This window comes from Ambystoma mexicanum, chromosome 3p, assembly GCF_040938575.1.
Source record: "Ambystoma mexicanum isolate Mex_15411 chromosome 3p, UKY_AmexF1_1, whole genome shotgun sequence".
In the NCBI taxonomy this organism is placed as follows: domain Eukaryota; kingdom Metazoa; phylum Chordata; class Amphibia; order Caudata; family Ambystomatidae; genus Ambystoma; species Ambystoma mexicanum.
Window position 1 is genome coordinate 105884865 of NC_090925.1, and position 18648 is coordinate 105903512.

Consider the following 18648-nt stretch of genomic DNA (forward strand, 5'->3'; position numbering starts at 1 on the left):
AGATGCTGGAATCTCCCTGGGATTTCGGCGCAAGCGGCTAGCCTTATCGCGATTACTACAAGACGGGAAAGCCTATAGAACAGCTGGAGTATACAGATCAGCAATATCAGCAGGCCACACACCCATAGAGGGGTTGCCCCTAGGGAAGAATACAGCAGTAGTAATCCGACTTATCAAAGGAATAAGATTTAGAAAACCACCACAGTCAAAGTATAATTCATTATGGGACGTTTCAGTAGTCCTAAAACTACTGGCCAGTTGGCCAGGGAATAGATATTTGTCATTGAAACAGCTTTCTGGGAAACTAGCAATGCTGTTATGCCTAGTGTCATGTAGAAGAGTAGCAGACGTCAGAGCCCTAGATGTGAATAGGAAAGTGTACGAACCAGAAGGGCTAACCTTCACTCTAGTTAGAAGAACGAAGACAGACTCTGCGACAATAGTCTACCCTTACCTGAAGGAGCATCTGAAGTGGTGTGTAGCAGCCTGCATAAACAAATATGAACATAGGACAGGTGAGATGAGACCAATGGGGATGACGCAGTTGCTTATAGCGCGTAGAAGACCCTACAAGGCAGTAGCTACAGCCACTATAGCAAGATGGGTCAGAGAAGTGATGCAGTTAGCAGGAATAAATATGGCTAAGTTTGGAGCACATTCTGTCAGGGGCGTGATGGCTTCAAAAGCGCTAGCGCAGGTATACGAGACTGCAGGATATCCTACAAGTGGCCGATTGGGCCAGTGATTTTAGAACATTCTATTTCAAGGGGGGGGCGCTGTTGCACCGAAGCAAGATGGCTGCTTAAGTGTAGTGCTCCGGACGGGGAGAGCGAATAATCCTCGCTTCTACACCTTCAACTCTGCCTAATCCTTATGACACTGCCAGTGCCTCTTCAGGAGCCTCTCCGCCGCATCCCTGCGAAATCTCAGAGTTAAACGCGCCCAGGGCGCCGAGCTGTGCTTCCCGATCGGGCTGCTGCTGCCTGCTCCCCCCACCCGCGGCTCCAGAGACCGCGGCTCTCACAGCCACCTGAGAGCGCAGCGCTGCGGGCCACTGTGGGGGAGGGGTGCCGAGCCCCTGAGGCGCGCCGTGCTGCGGCCGGCGGGGTTGCCCCCCCTTGCACTCTCACCACCCTACTGCAGGCAACCTTGGGCCCTTGACCCCTTCCGTGTGTGGCCGCTGCCTCCTTCACCGGCATCAGCGAAATCCAGAGGCTTCGGATTCCCTGCGCCGCTCGCCTGTGTGCCGCGGCTGACCCCCCCCCCCCCCGTCACCCCTTCCTCAAGAAAACTGCATCCGGACTGCTGCAAGGTAGGTGGTGCGGGGGGACAAGTGTGACCGGCACAGGTGGTCCTTGCGGCCAGGCCCAATTGCTGCTTGTGTGCCTCGCGGCCCACCTCCCTCCATTCCCGCTGTGATTACGGGGCCTCGGCCTGATCTGGGCGGCGCGAGCTGGCGCTGGGCCCCTGGTGCTGGGATCTGCGGCAGAGCTGCCCCCTGCCCGCGGTCCTCGGGGGCACCCGCCTTGATTGCGCGGCACCATTGGTCTCTCCTGCTGGCGCCCCGCTCCCCTGTACACTTACTGGGGAATCTCAAGTACACTTTCTGTGGATCTCGTGCCTGCGCTGGGTGGCCCACCGGAAAAACACCCTACTACGCGCCTATACTCCTGTGCCATGGACATTAGCTCTCCTTGCCCTCACCGCTGTGCAGTTATACGTCTGGGCTAACTTGTGGGGCTTCGTCGGCCTCTGTACTTATTACTACGGTCTACTGAATTAGATCCTGTGGGTTCCTGCTGCCTCACTGTGCCAAATGAAATCTGTTGGCCCAACCACGCAATCCTCCGGTTGCGCTGCACGGTTTAAGGGCTCCACACCCTCCTGTCTAGAGGTTGAGCCCCCTTTGGCACCTGTATTGCCCTGCTCACGGCTCCCCCACAGTGACTGAGTTGACCACACCTTGTACCTCACTGGGCTGACTCTCGTGGACCCCCACTGCCATCGATCCGAGCCATTTCTTCCTGCACTACTTTAGTGAGGCAGCGGTCCTGTAGCACCATCACATCGAAGCTCCCCTACGGCTGCGTGTGGCACGCCTGGGTCCTTAGGGGATTGTGAGAGATCACCCTAACGCTGCACCCAACGTACTTCATCATTATCCTTGTGCTAACCCCTCCCATGGCATTCAGCAACGTGGAATTTGATATCCCTGATCGCTGTTTCCTCCTAAAGTCCTGGGTACCATACATGATTTCTCACCATGACCAAGGGAGCTGGGGCTGGAAAGAAGCAAAGCTCACTAAACATATTTGCCAAAACACCCTCCAGGCCGCCGACCGAGCCCCCAGAGGAATCACCAACCGCCTCGGAATCCATAACCCCTGATGACTCGCAGAAAATGCTGGAGTACATGCACGAAGGCTTCACCACGCTGCATACTAAATTGGACAATATGAATGGCACCATTTCATCTATAAAGGCCCATATCGAAAGAACGGACAGCAGGGTTGATGAGATCGAAACAAGGGTTGGCACCGCGGAGGATGACCTGGGTTCATTACACACCGCTGTGACTACACTCAGCAGCCGGGTCTCAGCGGTGGAGAAGAAAAATGACGACCTCGAATCTCGGTTTAGGCGGAACAACCTCTGCATTGTCGGCGTACCAGAGGTCAACATCAAGGAGCCCATGGAGGACTATGTGGAACGCATCCTTCTAACACTCCTTGATAACCCTAAGCTCTCGGCACAATTTGCAGTGGAAAGGGCTCGCCGCTCCCTGACCGCGAAGCCCAGACCGGGGGCACCGCTTTGTCCCATCACAGCCAGAATCCTAAATTTCCGCGATTGGGACGCCCTCATACGAGTGGCCAGAGCCAAGGGGGAGTTACTTCTTTGGGGCAGCGAGGATACACCTGTACCCAGTTTTCTCTGTTGCTGTGCAACAAGAGCGCAAATCTTTCTGGCGGTAAAAAAAAAGACTTAGGAGTTAAATACTCCATGCTCTTTCCGGCAAAACTAAGGATCGAACACTTCAACCATTCTTCTTCACTATTCCAGAGGAGGCCTCAAAGTTTATAGACAAACACATTCCAGTTGATCTGCTCATTGTCAATACGAGATTCATGTCTACTATGGTTATTGTTGTACCTGAGTCCCCTCTATGATGGCCACTCACCAAATGAAGTTTATTGGTTTCTGGTTTTGTTAATGTTGCTCCATTAATCCTCCGCTAAAGTGGCCCTGTTTGCCATACTGTCTCATGGTGTTCGGAGACGTATGACTTCCTGATGATTTCCCAGTTTGCTAACTATCCTATCGCTACAGCCGAGCCCCCGGTGGTTATATCCTGAGATCCTGACTCGGCCATTCTGGGTCTACATTATGCTCTTGAGATGGTGTGTCAGGGCCCATGGCTACATCCCTATGGTTCCACTTGCCCTCCTCCTCTCTGCCATGGCCCCTCCACACCTCGTACCTACTCCGAATACTCTGGTTAATCCTATTGTATTGCAGAATCTCCTCACACTCTACCCAGTCCGGTGCGCCATCGCCCGGCTTGCTAACAGACCCCCAGGCGTTGATGCCTAGAAGTTCGTGGTTGTTCTGGTTTTGGTTGGGTTTCGCCCCTCCGATTGGGGGAGGGATGTGGGTGGGAGGGATGGGACGTTATGGGGGGAAAAAAAAGTCTTGACAGCCGCCGGAGGCGCCGCATGCGCCACAGCAGAGTATCTTGTAAATTTAGATAGGGGGCCACATACATCCAGATCGTTCAACTTCCTTTTGCTGATAACCCCTTTGCAGAAATACAATCAATACCCCCAGAGTTATTTCTAATACCGACCTGACCTTTATGAGCTGGAACGTCCGGGGGTTGGGCAATTACAAAAAGATGTGGCAGATACAGCTGCATGCTGAACGCCACGGGGTTCAAATCTTATGTTCGCAGAAAACCCATGCTCGCTCTGAGCAATGTGAGCGATTCGCTAAGCGGTGGGGGCCCCAGAGGTACTATACCAACTATTCCACTCAAAGCCTTGGCACTCTTAACTTAATACACAGGAGCCTGAAGTTCACATGTCACCACTCCCACATAGATCCTCTTGGTAGATATGTATTGATCATTGGCAAACTGCAACACCAGGAGGTAGCCATCCTGAATATATATGGCCCCAATGTCGACGACCCCGATTTCTACCTACACCTGGCTTCTCTACTTGAAGGCTACCCCCCGATTCCTATTTTATGGGGAGGCAATTTTAACACAATACTGGATGACACCCTAGATAGATCGGGCTCTAGGCCTCGCCAACTATCTAAAGCAGCATATACTGTCCTTGCAACACTTCCCCGCCTGGCACTAGTGGACGCCTAGCGTCTAATGAACCCTCGTACATACTCCTTTTATTCCTCAGTACATGACTGGCATTCTGGAATAGACAGATGGCTCATTACGGACATGCTGGTCTGATGCCTGTCTCCCCCCTGCTAACCTCCACAGGACGCTATCAGACCATTCACTGGTACTTATCTCCTTAAACTGGGGACTGGACGCCAATAAAACTAGGCAGTGGAGGATGAGCCCTCATTCGCTTCTCGACCAGGTCTTCGCGACTGAACTCTAATCCTCCATTGAGGAATTCTTTGAGATCAACACAAACTCAGTATGAACACAAGCTGTCCTATGGGAATTCTTTAAAGCGCACACAAGAGGAATCACCATTTCCAAAGGTTGTGGCATCCTGAAGGGAATCTGCGCAGATATTGTCACTAGCGAATCAGCCCTGGCTACCCTCGAGTCCCAATATGCCCATGATCACTCTCCAACCACTCTAGCGGCACTGGGATCGGAGCTGGGCAGGTTCTGTGACCTTGCCGAGCGCAAGGTTACATTTCTGGACTCCCCTCAGTCGGTGAGGAAATACGGTGAAGGAGAGCGACCCGGTCGAATGCTAGCTAGACTGCTGCGCCGTGAACTCTGAGCCCCCAATATTCCGGCCATAGTGAGGCCTAACGACTCACTCGCCACCTCCCCTCAGGATATCAATTCTGAGTTCCTCTCGTTCTATACCTCCTTATACGCGGAGGCCGATGGCCCTCAGGTCCCAGAAATTGACTCCTATTTAGAGAATCTTCCCCTATCAGTCCTGTCAACCGACGCCAGCATCTTCCTTGAGAGGCATTTCACCTCGGAGGAACTTATTGAGGCCATTGAGTCGCTGGCATCTGGGAAGGCCCCGGGCTTGGATGGGCTCCCCATGGATTTTTATAAACAATACAAGTCTCACCTAGCCCCACACCTGTTGGCCCTATGGGAAGAATCGTGCGATAGGAGAATACTTCCCCCATCTCTCCGGGAGGCACTGATTACAGTGCTCCTCAAACCTGGTAAGTCCGCTACTCAGTGTGGCTCATACCGACCACTCTTGTTGATTAACAGCAATGTTAAAATATACGCTAAACTGCTAGCCAACCGCTTAGCCCCATACATGCCCCACATCATCCATCCCGACCAGGCGGGATTTGTCCCGGGTAGGTCCACATCCCTGAATTTAAGAAGGCTCTTCAATGTGATCAGCAGGATCAGCCCGGCCACGCAGAAGGTATTTGACTCTGTCTCGTGGAAATACCTATGGTGAGTTCTTGAGAAGTGCAAGTTCGGCCCTAACTTCCGAACCTGGATAAAAGCTGCTTTACACCGCTTCATCGGCCAGAGTCCGCACGGAGGACAGGTGCTCCGCTCCCTTCCAGATATTCAGACGCACACGTCAAGGATGCCCCTTCTCCCCGCTCATTTTCGCCATAGCCATGGAGCCCTTCGCTGACATGGTTCGGCAGTCACACTCGCATAGGGATTGCGCACAGCCGGCCAATCCGATATAGTCTCCCACTACGCTGACAATGCCCTTCTGTACATCCGTTCCCCAGAAACCAACCTCATCCCTATACTAGCAGATGCAGCCCGTTTTGGAGACATATCTGGCTTGAAAGTAAACTGTTCCAAGTCTGCCTTATTCCCACTTACATACTCCACACAACTCCCCTTGGACTTATGTGGGCTCAACTGGTCTCCGTCTAGTATCACTTACCTGGAGGTGGTGGTCTCCCGCCACACGGCACAGCTGCGCAAGGACAGTTACCAGAATTACCTAACTAACCTGGCTGCAAAAACCTCCAGCTGGGCCAGACTCCCTATCTCGCTAGCAAGCAGAATTGGAATACTTAAAATGGTTGTATTACCTCAATTACTTTACCGATTCACCAATCTGGCTGTGTGGCCTGAGGACGCGTTTTTCCAAACACTACGCCGCATAAGCAACTCCTTCCTCTGGCATTCAGGGGCAGTCCGCCTCAAACTGTTTACACTGACCGCCCCCAAGGAATTGGGCGGGTTCAGCGCCCCAGATTTCATCAGATACTGGGTGGTAGCCCAATCTCAGTTCACCGCTCATTGATCCCCCCCCACATGTTCGCCTGGAGAAACTAACGGTCTGTGACCAAGTGATTGGCTCCCTGATCCCCAAGCCAATCCCCCCCGACTCAGATTCCGCAGACCCTGTAGCTAGTACATCATTAGCATTGACCAAACTCTGGACAATGGTCGACGCACTTCACCCATTCCACAGGGACCTGCCATTATGGAACTTCTTCCCTGGTGTCCCACATATTCCACAATCAGTGGTATCTCACTGGGTGGATGCCGGCTTTCTGACACTCCGTGATGCCTACGAACAGGGAATCTTTATCGAGTGGCCTGATCTCCCTCTCTCCCTCAAACGCGGGCCCTCAGTGTGGCTACAATACTCCTCACTCCGGGAGAATAGCAAATCCAGATACCCTGATTTCCCCTCCTTACCACCTGATGAGCCGATAGTTGTGGAGCTCTGTTCCTTTTTCTCCTTCAAGGGTAAGGTGTCGAGACTTTACTCCTTATTGCAGACTAGAGCAGCCCCCCCATTCACCAAGCTGAGACGCAAATGGGAGGAGGATCTCGGGGTCGAGCTTACTGACGAGAGATGGACCCGAATGTGTGCCCGCACCCACGATGTGTCCTACAACACTAAATTTAAATTAATTAAATTCAAGGTGCTACACAGATACCATCATACACCAATGAGACTTCATCGCATGTTCTGCAGCGTCCCTCCCAATTGTCCCAGGTGTGGCACGGATCAAGCTTCTTACATCCATATGCTATGGTACTGTCCCTGCCTGACCCAATTCTGGTTGGACATCTGTTCCACACATTCAGACATTTTGGAACACACTATTGTCCCCACCCCGCTGCATTGCCTGTTCCATGACCTTCCTCAGTTGGCCCCGACTCTAAGAAACTAGCAGGTCTCTGCATGCTGTTGGCAGTCCGCTGCATATTATTATGTTGGCTCCGCCCTAGGGCGCGTACCTACACACAGTGGCTCAGGACAATCACTTGGGCTCATGATACTGAGGAGTCCTGGAATGCAATGCAACACGCACATTCAAGGCCAAGAGATATCTGGCAGAAATTCCGAGATTATATGTCCGCCATGGCTTCACTGTTAAACTCTCCCTCGTCCTCCCCCGATGGTTCCCCTTAGATGTTGTCCCCTTTGATACAGTTGTCAATACTTTGTCTACTACCTTGCTCCCGGCATGCTTCAGTTGACTCAAGATGTACTGCTTAATATGTGTATTGCTTGGTTTTTATTGCTGGTGCCATGTGGCTCCTTTTGTTCTCTGGTGTGTTGTCAAGTCAAATAAACAAAGTTTTAAAAAAAAAAGAACATTCTATTTCAGGCCTGTACAGTCAGTTGCAGAGACAGTGAGGACACGCTTTGAACAAGCATAATGCTCACCTCCGTCTTGACATAGAATGAATATTACCCCTGCTAATAGCGCAGGTAGTCTTGATTCTATTAAAGACAAGGAGGCGAGCATTACTTTCCCACCCTCGATACACGGGAGAGTTAATGTCAAATTATAACAATGTACTCATGAAAACATTTCTTCCAGAATAGGGTGTGTATCCGCCGCCCAAACATAATCTGTTGTATCTTTCATTAGGAGATGACCAGAAGAACAGTTGAACCAAAGGGTTGAGACAGAAGAGCTGTTGAGAGCAAGGCCGCCAGTTCTGGTGTGGAAGAATTGCAGATCAAGACAGTTAAAAGGACAAAAGTCAAGTTGGGACCAGTTGAGAGTCCGGTTCAAGTTGGATTGCAGTTAAAGAGCAGTCAAGAAGAGAGAGGGAGAGAACAGGAAGTGAAAGGACAAAGGTCAAGTGGACAAGTTATTGGGACTACAGTTGACCTGGGACAGAAGGGAAATGTAGTTTTTGTTTTGAGAAAAGTAAAATAAAAAATGTTTTTTCTCCAGATGAAAAGTAAAAAAAATGGTTTATTGTTGAAACTGCTGGAGACAGGAATAAAATGAAAGATGGAGCATAATGCTTGCCTCCTGGTCTTTAATAGAATCAAGACTACCTGCACTATTAGTAGGGGTAATCTTCATTGGACACCGATCAGGTTAGCGCCGGTCATGTGTACCATCTTGGTATGATTTCCATTGCACATGGCGATACTATATCAATTGTCTGATTGTTACGAGACATTTGGTTGTGTGAACTTTTCTCTATGGAAGTAGAAGAACTGTTGCAGTATTCGGTTGTTGCTGTTTGGAAGATAATACAAATTATTCTGTAATTTATGCCTCTCACCTTCGTTGGGTACATCATATACGTATGCAGCGTACATGGCTGTGATCACATGACTTGGTTTACTTTCAATAAGATTGCACAGCAGTAGGCACTATGGCGAGCACTGCACTGTCCCACGGTGCACCTTCGTTTCGTCTAGGTTACTTTATGGCTGTCACTGTTGCTTTCTTTATGACTACACAAGTTCATACTTTGGAACGTTCAGTATAACGCATTCACTATAGTTGTATCATCGCATTACAGATTGTAGAATGGGCTGTATTTCCGTGAGCATGTTGTGCTTTTCCTTGTACTGCATTTTCTATGCGAACTGTTTTTCTGCAGGTAGTAAATAATTGTTTCTTTTCAAAAATGTTTTTATTTAGTAGAGAGAGTTTTGGTGTTTTTGTGTTGCCCATCAGTGTTATTCAGCAGCAATGTGTTTGATAATTTTTTCATTGCTTGCATATTTTGTATTTGGATGATTTTGTATGAGTGTGATCTGTCCTTGGATTACACGCAGCAGCAGGTCAGCCTAGCATTCTTTTTTTGTCTTCTTTTTAAGTAAGTCTTGTTGTCTTAAAGCAGCCTGACCTTTCAGGGAAATGGGTAGCAACACTTCAATTAGAGGGCGGTGAACGGCTGTTTCCAACATTAGCACCACTCGTTGTCCATCTATACCATGCATTCTATTTCATCTTATTTATTTATTTTTCTATTCTTTCAATTTTGTGATGGTCAACACCTTTCTACTAGTTTCTTCTCATTGTTTATCTGGGTTGCTTGTTGTGAAAGGTCAGAAATGTGAGGCAGATGACTTTGTAAAGAGTTTTCAAAATTCCCCATTTTATCAAACCAAAAGGGTTGGATAAACGCCTCACAGTTCCTACCCTAACGAGGATTTCCCTGCCTAAAGTAACTAACAGAAACACTCTAACGAAGGATATCTGTCCCTCACACCTATACATTCAACAACAAATCGGTAAGGAAATACATGGCAGTTCAATACAAAATCACAATTGAATCTGCAATATGACCACAGTCCTGGCTTATGTTTTGAGTGAATTCCCCTTCCCCAGATTCAACCAGGGTTCTTGTTCCACAGTTCAAAAGAGAGTCCTGGTTGGTAACAAAGTTCTAACACTGGTCTTTGTGTAGAAAGTTCCAATACTTCAAAATATAGTGTTCTTTCTCTTCTTTGCAAATGAATGTGCTTCAAAATAATCTTCTCCACAAGGTAACGCAAATTGTCTTTGTCAGGATGATCTTTGCCACAACTGAATGCTTTCAAGAAATGTAACTCATCCACAGCAGGATAATACAATTCTTCCTTCAGCACCGTGAATGATATAACATTGTGTATTAGTACCACAGTTCAGAACTTTGTCAACTACCTGGTCTATTAAAAACTTTTGCCATCCCGGTAAACTTCCCTGCCCGAACAGCTCTTCAAAAATGAACACGCTTCAGTGGTCACCTTTAACTTGAAAAACTTTGAATAAACCTTCACAATGATCTTTGGTTAGCAGCATTAAACTTTTATCAACTTTTCAGGCAATCAAGATTCATCTTTATGCACTTTAAGATTCCTCTGCAAGTTATGCTTCTCTCCCTCTGAATAACCTTCTTCAGAAGGGCAGCCTCTTTGCCACTTGTGTTTCCCCACTGCACCAGAAACCAAATATTGACAAATATTGTTCTGCTTCTTTCTTGGCTTTGGCAATGTGTATTTATAGTAGCTGTTATATAGTTCAGCAAACATGAATAACAGACTTCACAACCCCGGGGTCTTCTATTAGTTCCCTTTCGTCTTTGCCAATATCTGTTGGACTTGTATTGCTTAGGTTTTACACTCTCCTGGCTTGAGTAATAGTTGTAGGCATTAGTTTTTAACAATGTTTCCTCCCCGGGTTGTTGGACTTTCCATAAACTGACATGCCCAATTTTACAGTCACTTAGTTTCTTAATAGTCCACTTACGTTGCTTTTTAATAGTTCAGTATTTAAAAATATTGTTAGCACTTCTTTAACTCATACGCGAGTGCAACTGTCTGCCTGCACCACGCGAGTGTTATTGGAGCATGCCAGAGTCACTTTCACACTGTTAACTAACCGGGTAGGTTGCACATCTCCGATCCTCTCTGCGGTTGCAGGTATTCTGCTGCTGTGGCTCCAGCGACCCGGCGACCACTCTCTTGTTCTGCCTTCACCCATGCCACTTGTTGCTGGAGATTTCCTGCCTCCTGAAAGTACCTGGTGCATGCCAGCCACCGGAGAGCTCTCCAGAGGGAAATTTTCCCTCACTGCTTTCACCTTACGCTGTGCAGCCTCTGCAGAATGAGCCTTCAAATGGGCTACTGTTCCCTCGACATCCTTCCCGCTTCATCACCCCTGCACCACCTATGCATCTGGGACATCGGAAGACACAGACCCTCTCTGGACCAGCCACAGTCATTGGCTTTCCAATGGTCTTGCCATCTTCCTTCTCCAATCCTGACCTCAGCTGCAAACACGGTCTGCACTGCTCCTTCTGCCCACACTGCTCCCCTCCTGCTTGTTCTACTGCGGCCTTGGCCTGTTCTTCTCTTCTCTCCATTACCTGCACCTGAGGGAGCATCTGAAGCCTCGCAGTCTCCCTTAGGTCTGGGTCATTTACATTAATTAGTTTACCACCCTGTATTGTTGCTCTTCATCCCTCTTCCTCGTCCCAGTGCTTATGGAATTATGGGACCTGCAGTCCCTAGTAACAAAGTTAGTTTTTCTGACTTCTTTAGATTTGCAGTAAGTCATTAAAAGCTTTGGGTTTCAGGGAAACTTAAATAAGGGGGTTTTCAATTCCTCCTGACCTGTTCACCCCCTACCCCGACTTCCCCCAAAACACCATATCCAGAGTTCAGGATCAGAAAGCGCCTGCCTTTCCCTGGCCACATGAGAAGGGTTGGTTTTCTGGGGATGCACTGTTCACTTACATGTAATGCAAAGATGTACTAGCAAACACACCGTTGTTAAAATTTTAAATGCAACAATAAGATTTTCTTTTTTTCCTTTTGGGTTTTCTGTTACAGTGTTTCTGCCACATTTCTCTTCAGGCTTTTAATTCTGCACTATTTGATGATATCAATATGTTTTTGTTCTTTACTACACGATTTACAATTTGATCTCCGATTTAAATTTTGCACCGTTGGTTAATTTCCATTACAACTTGTTTGTTGTGCATGTATTCAAGATCTTTCCCTGATGGAGGACCATTTGGTCTGAAATGCAGTGGCTTTTTGGTATCTGCTAATATCATTTATTAAACTGATCACTTTCTGTTTCACAAGCATGAATGTGTAATATCTCATGACTTTATCATGAATCTAATCGCAGAATTGCTTAACTAATTTGCTAGTTGTAGAGCGTGTAGCCCTCAGCACAGGCTTTTTAGCCTTGGTCCTTTTTCCTATGATTGTCACTGATATTTTGTGCAGAGGCACCATTGAAGGGTTTGTACCCCATTCACATTACCCCACCATTATTATTTGAAGGTTTGATACCATTGGCTCAGATTCCATTTGTCATAAAAAAGTCACTTGCCAGCTCACTTATATACATACACGGAGCACACCCTTTCTTGCTTGTTAAGAGCCAAATATCATTAGCCAGTGGCTAGTGGCAAGACAAAATTTTACACCCTGATAAAACCGTGAGGAAACTGGTGCTCTTTTTCCTTACGAAAACATCTCCACCAAAAGAAGAGATGCCGGCAGTAGTAAGTATTCTTAAGAGCAATGAACTGTAGTAGGTTTTTGGACATGCCACATAGTTATATGCACTTAAGGATGTGTGCCTGATTCACAGGTAACCTGCTCTAAGAAAGATAAGTAACTGTGTGTGAGATAGCCCAGAAGGTTGAGTACCAACCATTTTGGACTAACCCGCGGTCTTAAAACTGTATAGAAGAATCTAATTGGGTAATGGTCTACTAGATAGTAAAATTGCACTAATTCATGCATCTTTTGCAGATGGAGGGGATGCCAACACCTATAAGAAAAATGGTAATAAACATGTGTATTACAGTTACCAAACACTCCTAATGCCACTGCAAAGACATTGATTGTCCTGATGAAGGCTGCCTACTAGCAATGCTGCTTAAACTTGCATTGGATGAGGCACTAAGTTGTTGATGAAACGGCCACAGTATGTTGCCATTCCTAAGAAGCCTCAGATTTCAGTAGGTGTCGTCAGGGGTGATGCTGCTTTTATGTCACCAACTTTGAGAGGGTCTGACGACACTCTCTTGCTATTGAAGATATAACCAAAGATCGACAGTTCCTCTTTTAAAAATTCACACTTTTTGCTGTGTGGTGTGAGTGTGTGGTGTGAGTCCCGAGTTGTCCAGCCAATCCAGAATGGCCGATAGTCGTGAGAGGTGTTGCATCTTGTTAGCTGCCATTCTGAGGATGTCATCATTGACATTCAGGACCCCCGGAGTTCCTGTTATACTGTCTGGATTGTGTTTTGGAGGACCTCAACTGCAGAGAAAATGCCAAAGTTCAGCCTCTTCTGAGTCGCAAGGAGTCATCACTTCTCCACAGGGGGAGCCCTTTTCCATGAGGCTAGGGAGGTGTCCGCTACCCAATAGTCCCCCTCGGTGTGCTTTAATGCGGGAGGACCTCATGGTGAGGGACTCCCCCTCTGGGGACGAGGACGATCACCTAGGTTACAGTCCATTGAGCAATGCCACTCCAAAACATCCCCTAGCCTCCCTCTCCATTCAGAGCCATGTTATTGAGAGTAAACCCATGTAAGTAAATCCATGTATGTTTGTAATACATAGAATATGCAAAAAGTACTAGGATGAAGAACTGCACAGAAGACATGAATATCACTGACTGTGCTAGTACTGGTACGAGGTGGCCCTGAGGGGGCATGAAGATCAAGTTGTCAACAGAAACAACAGACTTTGACAATCCGCCGGGGGAGGGGAGGCTAGCAACATAGCATAAGAAGAGACAACACACTAACAAACCTGTCAGGCACAGCCGGGAGAGGCAATAGGCATCAAAACCATCGGGAGTTTCAAACGCTGTCGGCAGACATGAGTCTCAGAAGATTGGAGGATGCCGGCAAAGCGCTGAGCGAGTTCTCTGTGTTTCCAGCTGCAGCAGACCCTAACATGAAGCAGGAGAGAAGAGCCGAGCAGCACAGCAGAGTGTGGAGCCACCGTGGTGCTGTTAAAGCCAGAGAGAGAAGACCAAAGAATTGAAGACATGGACGCCAGTCCTAGGACGTCAGGGTGGCGTACCAAAGTGCTTCTGAAGGTATCAGGAGGTACTAGAGACAAGTTGGGGACCCTAACAAGCATCCAAGGAAAGCTTTCTTGTCACAGTGGCAAGAATAAGCCCACATACCACCAGAGACGGGTTGAGGAACCTAATCCTTGCAAACCAGACATCCGTCGAAAGCTTCCATGTCACAGTGGTAACAACAAGCCCACTGACTGCCAGAGATGGGTCTGAGACCCTAACAAGTGCAAACTGTGCATCTGAGGATAACTTCTTCATTGCAGTGGCAAAGATAAACCCACTGACACACATAGAAGGGTCTGGTACCCACAAAATAAGTGAACTGGGCATCTGCGGAGAACTTTCTCACCAGAGTGGACAAGATAAACCCATTGAGAATGGCAAAGTATACATCAAGTTGGAGGTCGCAACCGACAGAGAACTTTTTAGATGCCTGGGGAAGCGAGTCATTACCCTTGGTCATATTGTGAACTGTACAGACCAATACCAGAAGGGAGTCATTCTCCTGGTCCAGAACTGAGAGTGGTGCTAAAGATGCCTTGGGAAGGGAGTCATTCCCCCTGTCTTTAATGTAAACTGAATGGACCAATACCAGGAGAAGGGAGTCATACTTGTGGCCAGGAATGTGGAGTTGTGTAAAGGCTGTGTGGAACCAGCAAGTCAGGGGAAGGGAGTCATTCCCCTTGCCATTTTTATTTCAAGAGGACATTCTTTTAAACACTTTCGAGTATCAGGAGAAGGGAGGCATTCTCCAGGAGAAGAAACTTTCTGTTGGATTATTCTTTAGTTGCAGCGTAAGGGAAAGAAGTAGGTTGCGAAACAGGATGGTGCAGTTTGATTTTGACAACCATTCTGACAGACCCTTTAGTATTAGTTTTGAGGCACAGAATCCCCTCTTACAAGATAGGGATAGTGAGGACCTTTTTCTGCACTAAAAGTGTATAACCACCACCATGTCACCTTTGTGTCAGCTTCCTTCTTCGATGCCCTTACAGTAGACTGAGGTGTGACAAGAACGTTGTTATGTATCGAGAGTCCTTGCAAAGTTTTAGCTGGTGATTTTGTCGTGTGTGTGGGGGTGACATGTTCTCTGATGATGTCCGCAGTGGGGAGACGCATATCAATGGACATTCGCACATTCCGTGGCCGTTTTGGTTTGTGGGCGACAGCCATGGGGAGACCCAAGAGGTGGGTCCCATCACTTTTCCAATGATGTTGGCAATTTTTCCAGTTCTTGGAACTCCTTGGCCACTAGGGGACACATGTGGAATGGCATCCTTCTGTGCCATACTTCCTCGAGTTGTACCAATGTGTCGATGTGGAGCTTCACTAGCCTCCCTTTCAGGCAGCCAACACTATGTAGCAAGTTGGCCTGTTTAGCAATGATGGCCTGTATTTTGACAGTTGCGGACACATTCATAAATAAATTAGAGTAGACCTAGGTCTTCCGTGGCTTCCCCACTCAGTAGAAATTCCAGTCCAGTGTCAGCGACATATACCCTCGACTGTAGTTTGAGGCCTCCTCTTGTGAGCTCTGTATATGACCGTCTTATGACTGGCAGGGGTTTCTTGCTGGCGTATGTGTAGAGGAATGTGTCTGTGGCTTTCAGGGATGGACGGGGAAGCATCTTCTTAAATGTCGAGTAGGGCATGGCATTCACAGATGCCCCCAGGACGTATGTGGATCATGCACCTGGGTCGCTTCCTGTTCAACAGTTTGCTGCCTTGGTCTAGGCCCGACATCATGTGCACTTTTGCCATCCGCTTAGCTGTAGGCCAGGTCTGCACGGTTGCCATTGCTGCTTCCTCCTTCCCCCATCCCCCAATTCCAGCGTAGAAGAGTTCTTGCACGAGTCTACTTGGCGAACTTTCGCCTGTTTCCTTTGTGGCTTAGGCCTTGTTTTTGTGGGGTGGTACAGTGGCGGCGGATGCTGATGATCGGCACACTTTTGCATAATGTTCTAAACAGCCATATGAGCTGCATGTTGTGCTTTCTGCTGGGCAGTCTCTCCCCACGTGGCGCAGTACTCCGCACCAGCTGCATTCCTTGGAGTTGGATCTCCCCTGCTGGGAGCGATCATAAACTTTGGCAATTGTGGACGCAGGGACAATTTTCAGTTTCTTCAGTGTGAGTTCCATTTGTACTGCTCTGGCGTGGGAGATTTCCCGCTGATGTCCGTACTCCAGGATGCGCAGGAGGGGGATGCCCGTTTCACTGAGGATGTTGTATCTTAACTTCTCAAGAGTGCCTTCTGTTGATGACTTGGCATCAAACTTCTTTTTTGTCCCTGTCGAACCCGCAGGGTAAGTGGGTGTGAAAGGCGTCCAGCGTCTCTGATACGGCTTGGACTGTTGTGCCGAAGATGAACGTTTCATCATCGGATTTTAGCTAGGGCAGAAAATGGTTAGTCAGTTCCGCCTCGTCTGCTGCCCTGGTGTTGGCAAGCGAGATAGAAATGTGGAGGGCCTCAGCACCACACTGAGGAGGGGTGGGATTGCATCTTCCTGGGGGTGGCGATGTGCTTGCAGTCCATCATAATTTCGAATTTCTGCACTCAGATGGCCCATCTGGGCAATGCTGACGAGGGATCAATGTAGGGGTCGAAGTCCCAGACCCACTGTGGCCCTGCGCTGGGGTGTAGTGGCTGAATATAGCCACCATCCTTGCTGGGGTAGTGGCACCTGCCGGTTGGCAGTGGCTGGATGGGCGGCCTTTGCTTGGTGTGGCCATGTTTTTCACCTGGAGCCCTCACTGAGCTGTATTGCCGGTGTTCTTGATGTTGTGATGGTAGTTTCAGGGGTCAGGGGAAGTCCTTGGATGGCTTAGGGTGGTCTGTGGGCCATATGCACGAAGGGGTGATCCTCAGATAGCTTTGGATGGTCGACAGTGTGTTCAGTATTATTTTTTGTTGTTGCTGGCAGGTGAACAGGGTGTGCTGCGAGGCAGCTATGTGAGGTGCCTGGGCTGCGTGTGGGAGTGCATCCATTCGCTGCCAGTGTTCTGAGTGCTAATGTTAAAGGTATTTATATAGCGCACGGTCACCAACAGAGTTGGTCTCCAAGCGCTCAGGCGGATCTGTAAATAAAAAGGTGGGGGTGGGTTAGTGGGTGAAGAGGGCATAGGAAAGTGAGAGGTGCTGTACTGTTGGCAGCTTCAGTTCGGTTTTCACCGTGCACTGAGCTCGTGTGTGCATATAGGATCAAAGCGGGTCCTCGCCTGCTGTTGTTGCAATCTATGTGTTGATTGTTTGTTGTTGCGGTTTAGTGAAGTCTGTGCGGTTTGCTGTGAGAGAGGTAGTTGTGTGGGTTTTTGTGTGAATTAAGTATGCAGAAATGTGAGGTTTTGGTTAGTGGGCTGTATGTCTCATAATCCCTGTAGTTTATGTATCAGGTTGTCATACTGGGTTGGTATATTTGTTCTCTTGGTTTATTGATTGTGTAGTTTCTGTGGTGATACCGTGGCTGGTTCCAGCAGATTAAATTGGCTAAGTACCCAAGGTTCGGTGAACATTGTCCCCTAGTTCGATAGTGGTGTTATATTATCCCTAACCAGCTCCTTGATATCATCTGCATGATGAAATGTCATCAAATTTAAAATCCCACATGAAAATAAAATATAAAAACATTTCAGTATGCTATGGTATTAATCTTAATATTCATTACAACTTTTAAACTAATTGATACATTCATACTATTAAAAAGGTTCCTTTGAGGTTCTAGTTGCGGGAGGGGGCTTTTCCTGTTGCATTTAAGAATATCCATCAAGAATCTAATGACATCAACAATAATGGAGATTTGTTTACCTTCAATTATTTAGGTCCACCAATTACATACAATTACAGAGGAGGTGGAGTGAACAAATCTCTCAAAATAGAGAATCCTTTTTGGCGTTACTGCTGGGATTTTCATGGCAAGATGGTATAAGGGGTCTTATTCATGTGCTTTACAGAACCTACAGTTTCGTTCTATCTAGGCATTCCCATGCTTAGTGTGCGGGGCTGCCTGGGACCCACCACATTAATAAGGAGGCCAGGAGGCAGTGCTGATAGAGTGGCGCTCCCTGGCTCTAGACTGAGCTGGAAGCCCCGTGGCACGCCCCCTTTTGTTGTACAGTCACCAGAGGGGCTGGGGTGGGGGGTACAGTACAGTGTCAGGATATAACACTAATCAGGACACGTGCAGCAATCTATTCATCAGTGTGGAGTCTGTCAAACAAGCCAGCCAGCGTGTGTTCTTTGCCATTGGGGTTAATAGGAGTACTGGAGTAGCATATACTGCACGACACTCATGGGAGCAATATAAATACTTCACAACAGATCATGCTGCTAACTGAAAGCTTGCCGTGCAATTAAGTATTGGAATAATAGTAATTGCAGCAGCAATAGGATCCATGCCATGACTCGGCCGTGAGTGCATCCCCCGCCCCAGGCCATCACTTACTTGGGGAGTCCCCTTCCTGGTTTTCATTGCAATGTCCAGGTGAAAGTTGAGGACTGCGAGTGGTGGGGGGGTCTGCTGCCTGCCCTCCTGGGTGGGCAGGAGGGTCCGCCGGTGCTGCACAGAGAGCCCTCGCCGTGGAAACCTGTTTACGGAGCTGGGGGGCGTGTTGTGTTGAGAGGGGGCTCCTGGAGCAGCAGGTAGCAAGTCAACAAGGGCTTGGAAAGCCTCTACTTCCGGGTAG

General features: G+C 48.1%; 1 protein-coding gene across 7 annotated transcripts in view; it reads right to left on the minus strand.

The window, feature by feature from the left end:
* The window catches only part of LOC138580128 (zinc finger protein 777-like), a 323670-nt gene extending 305038 nt beyond the window's left edge, over positions 1-18632 (minus strand). For 3 of the 7 annotated variants that reach the window (XM_069650431.1, XM_069650429.1, XM_069650428.1), the window contains exon 1: positions 18408-18632. In XM_069650431.1, coding sequence (XP_069506532.1) covers positions 18408-18434 — 27 coding nt within the window. In that variant the 5' untranslated portion in view covers positions 18435-18632. The remainder of the gene's footprint in view (positions 1-18407) is intronic. The other 4 variants (XM_069650432.1, XM_069650430.1, XM_069650426.1 and 1 more) reach the window with 3 other exon arrangements.
* Between the last annotated feature and the right edge of the window lie 16 nt (positions 18633-18648).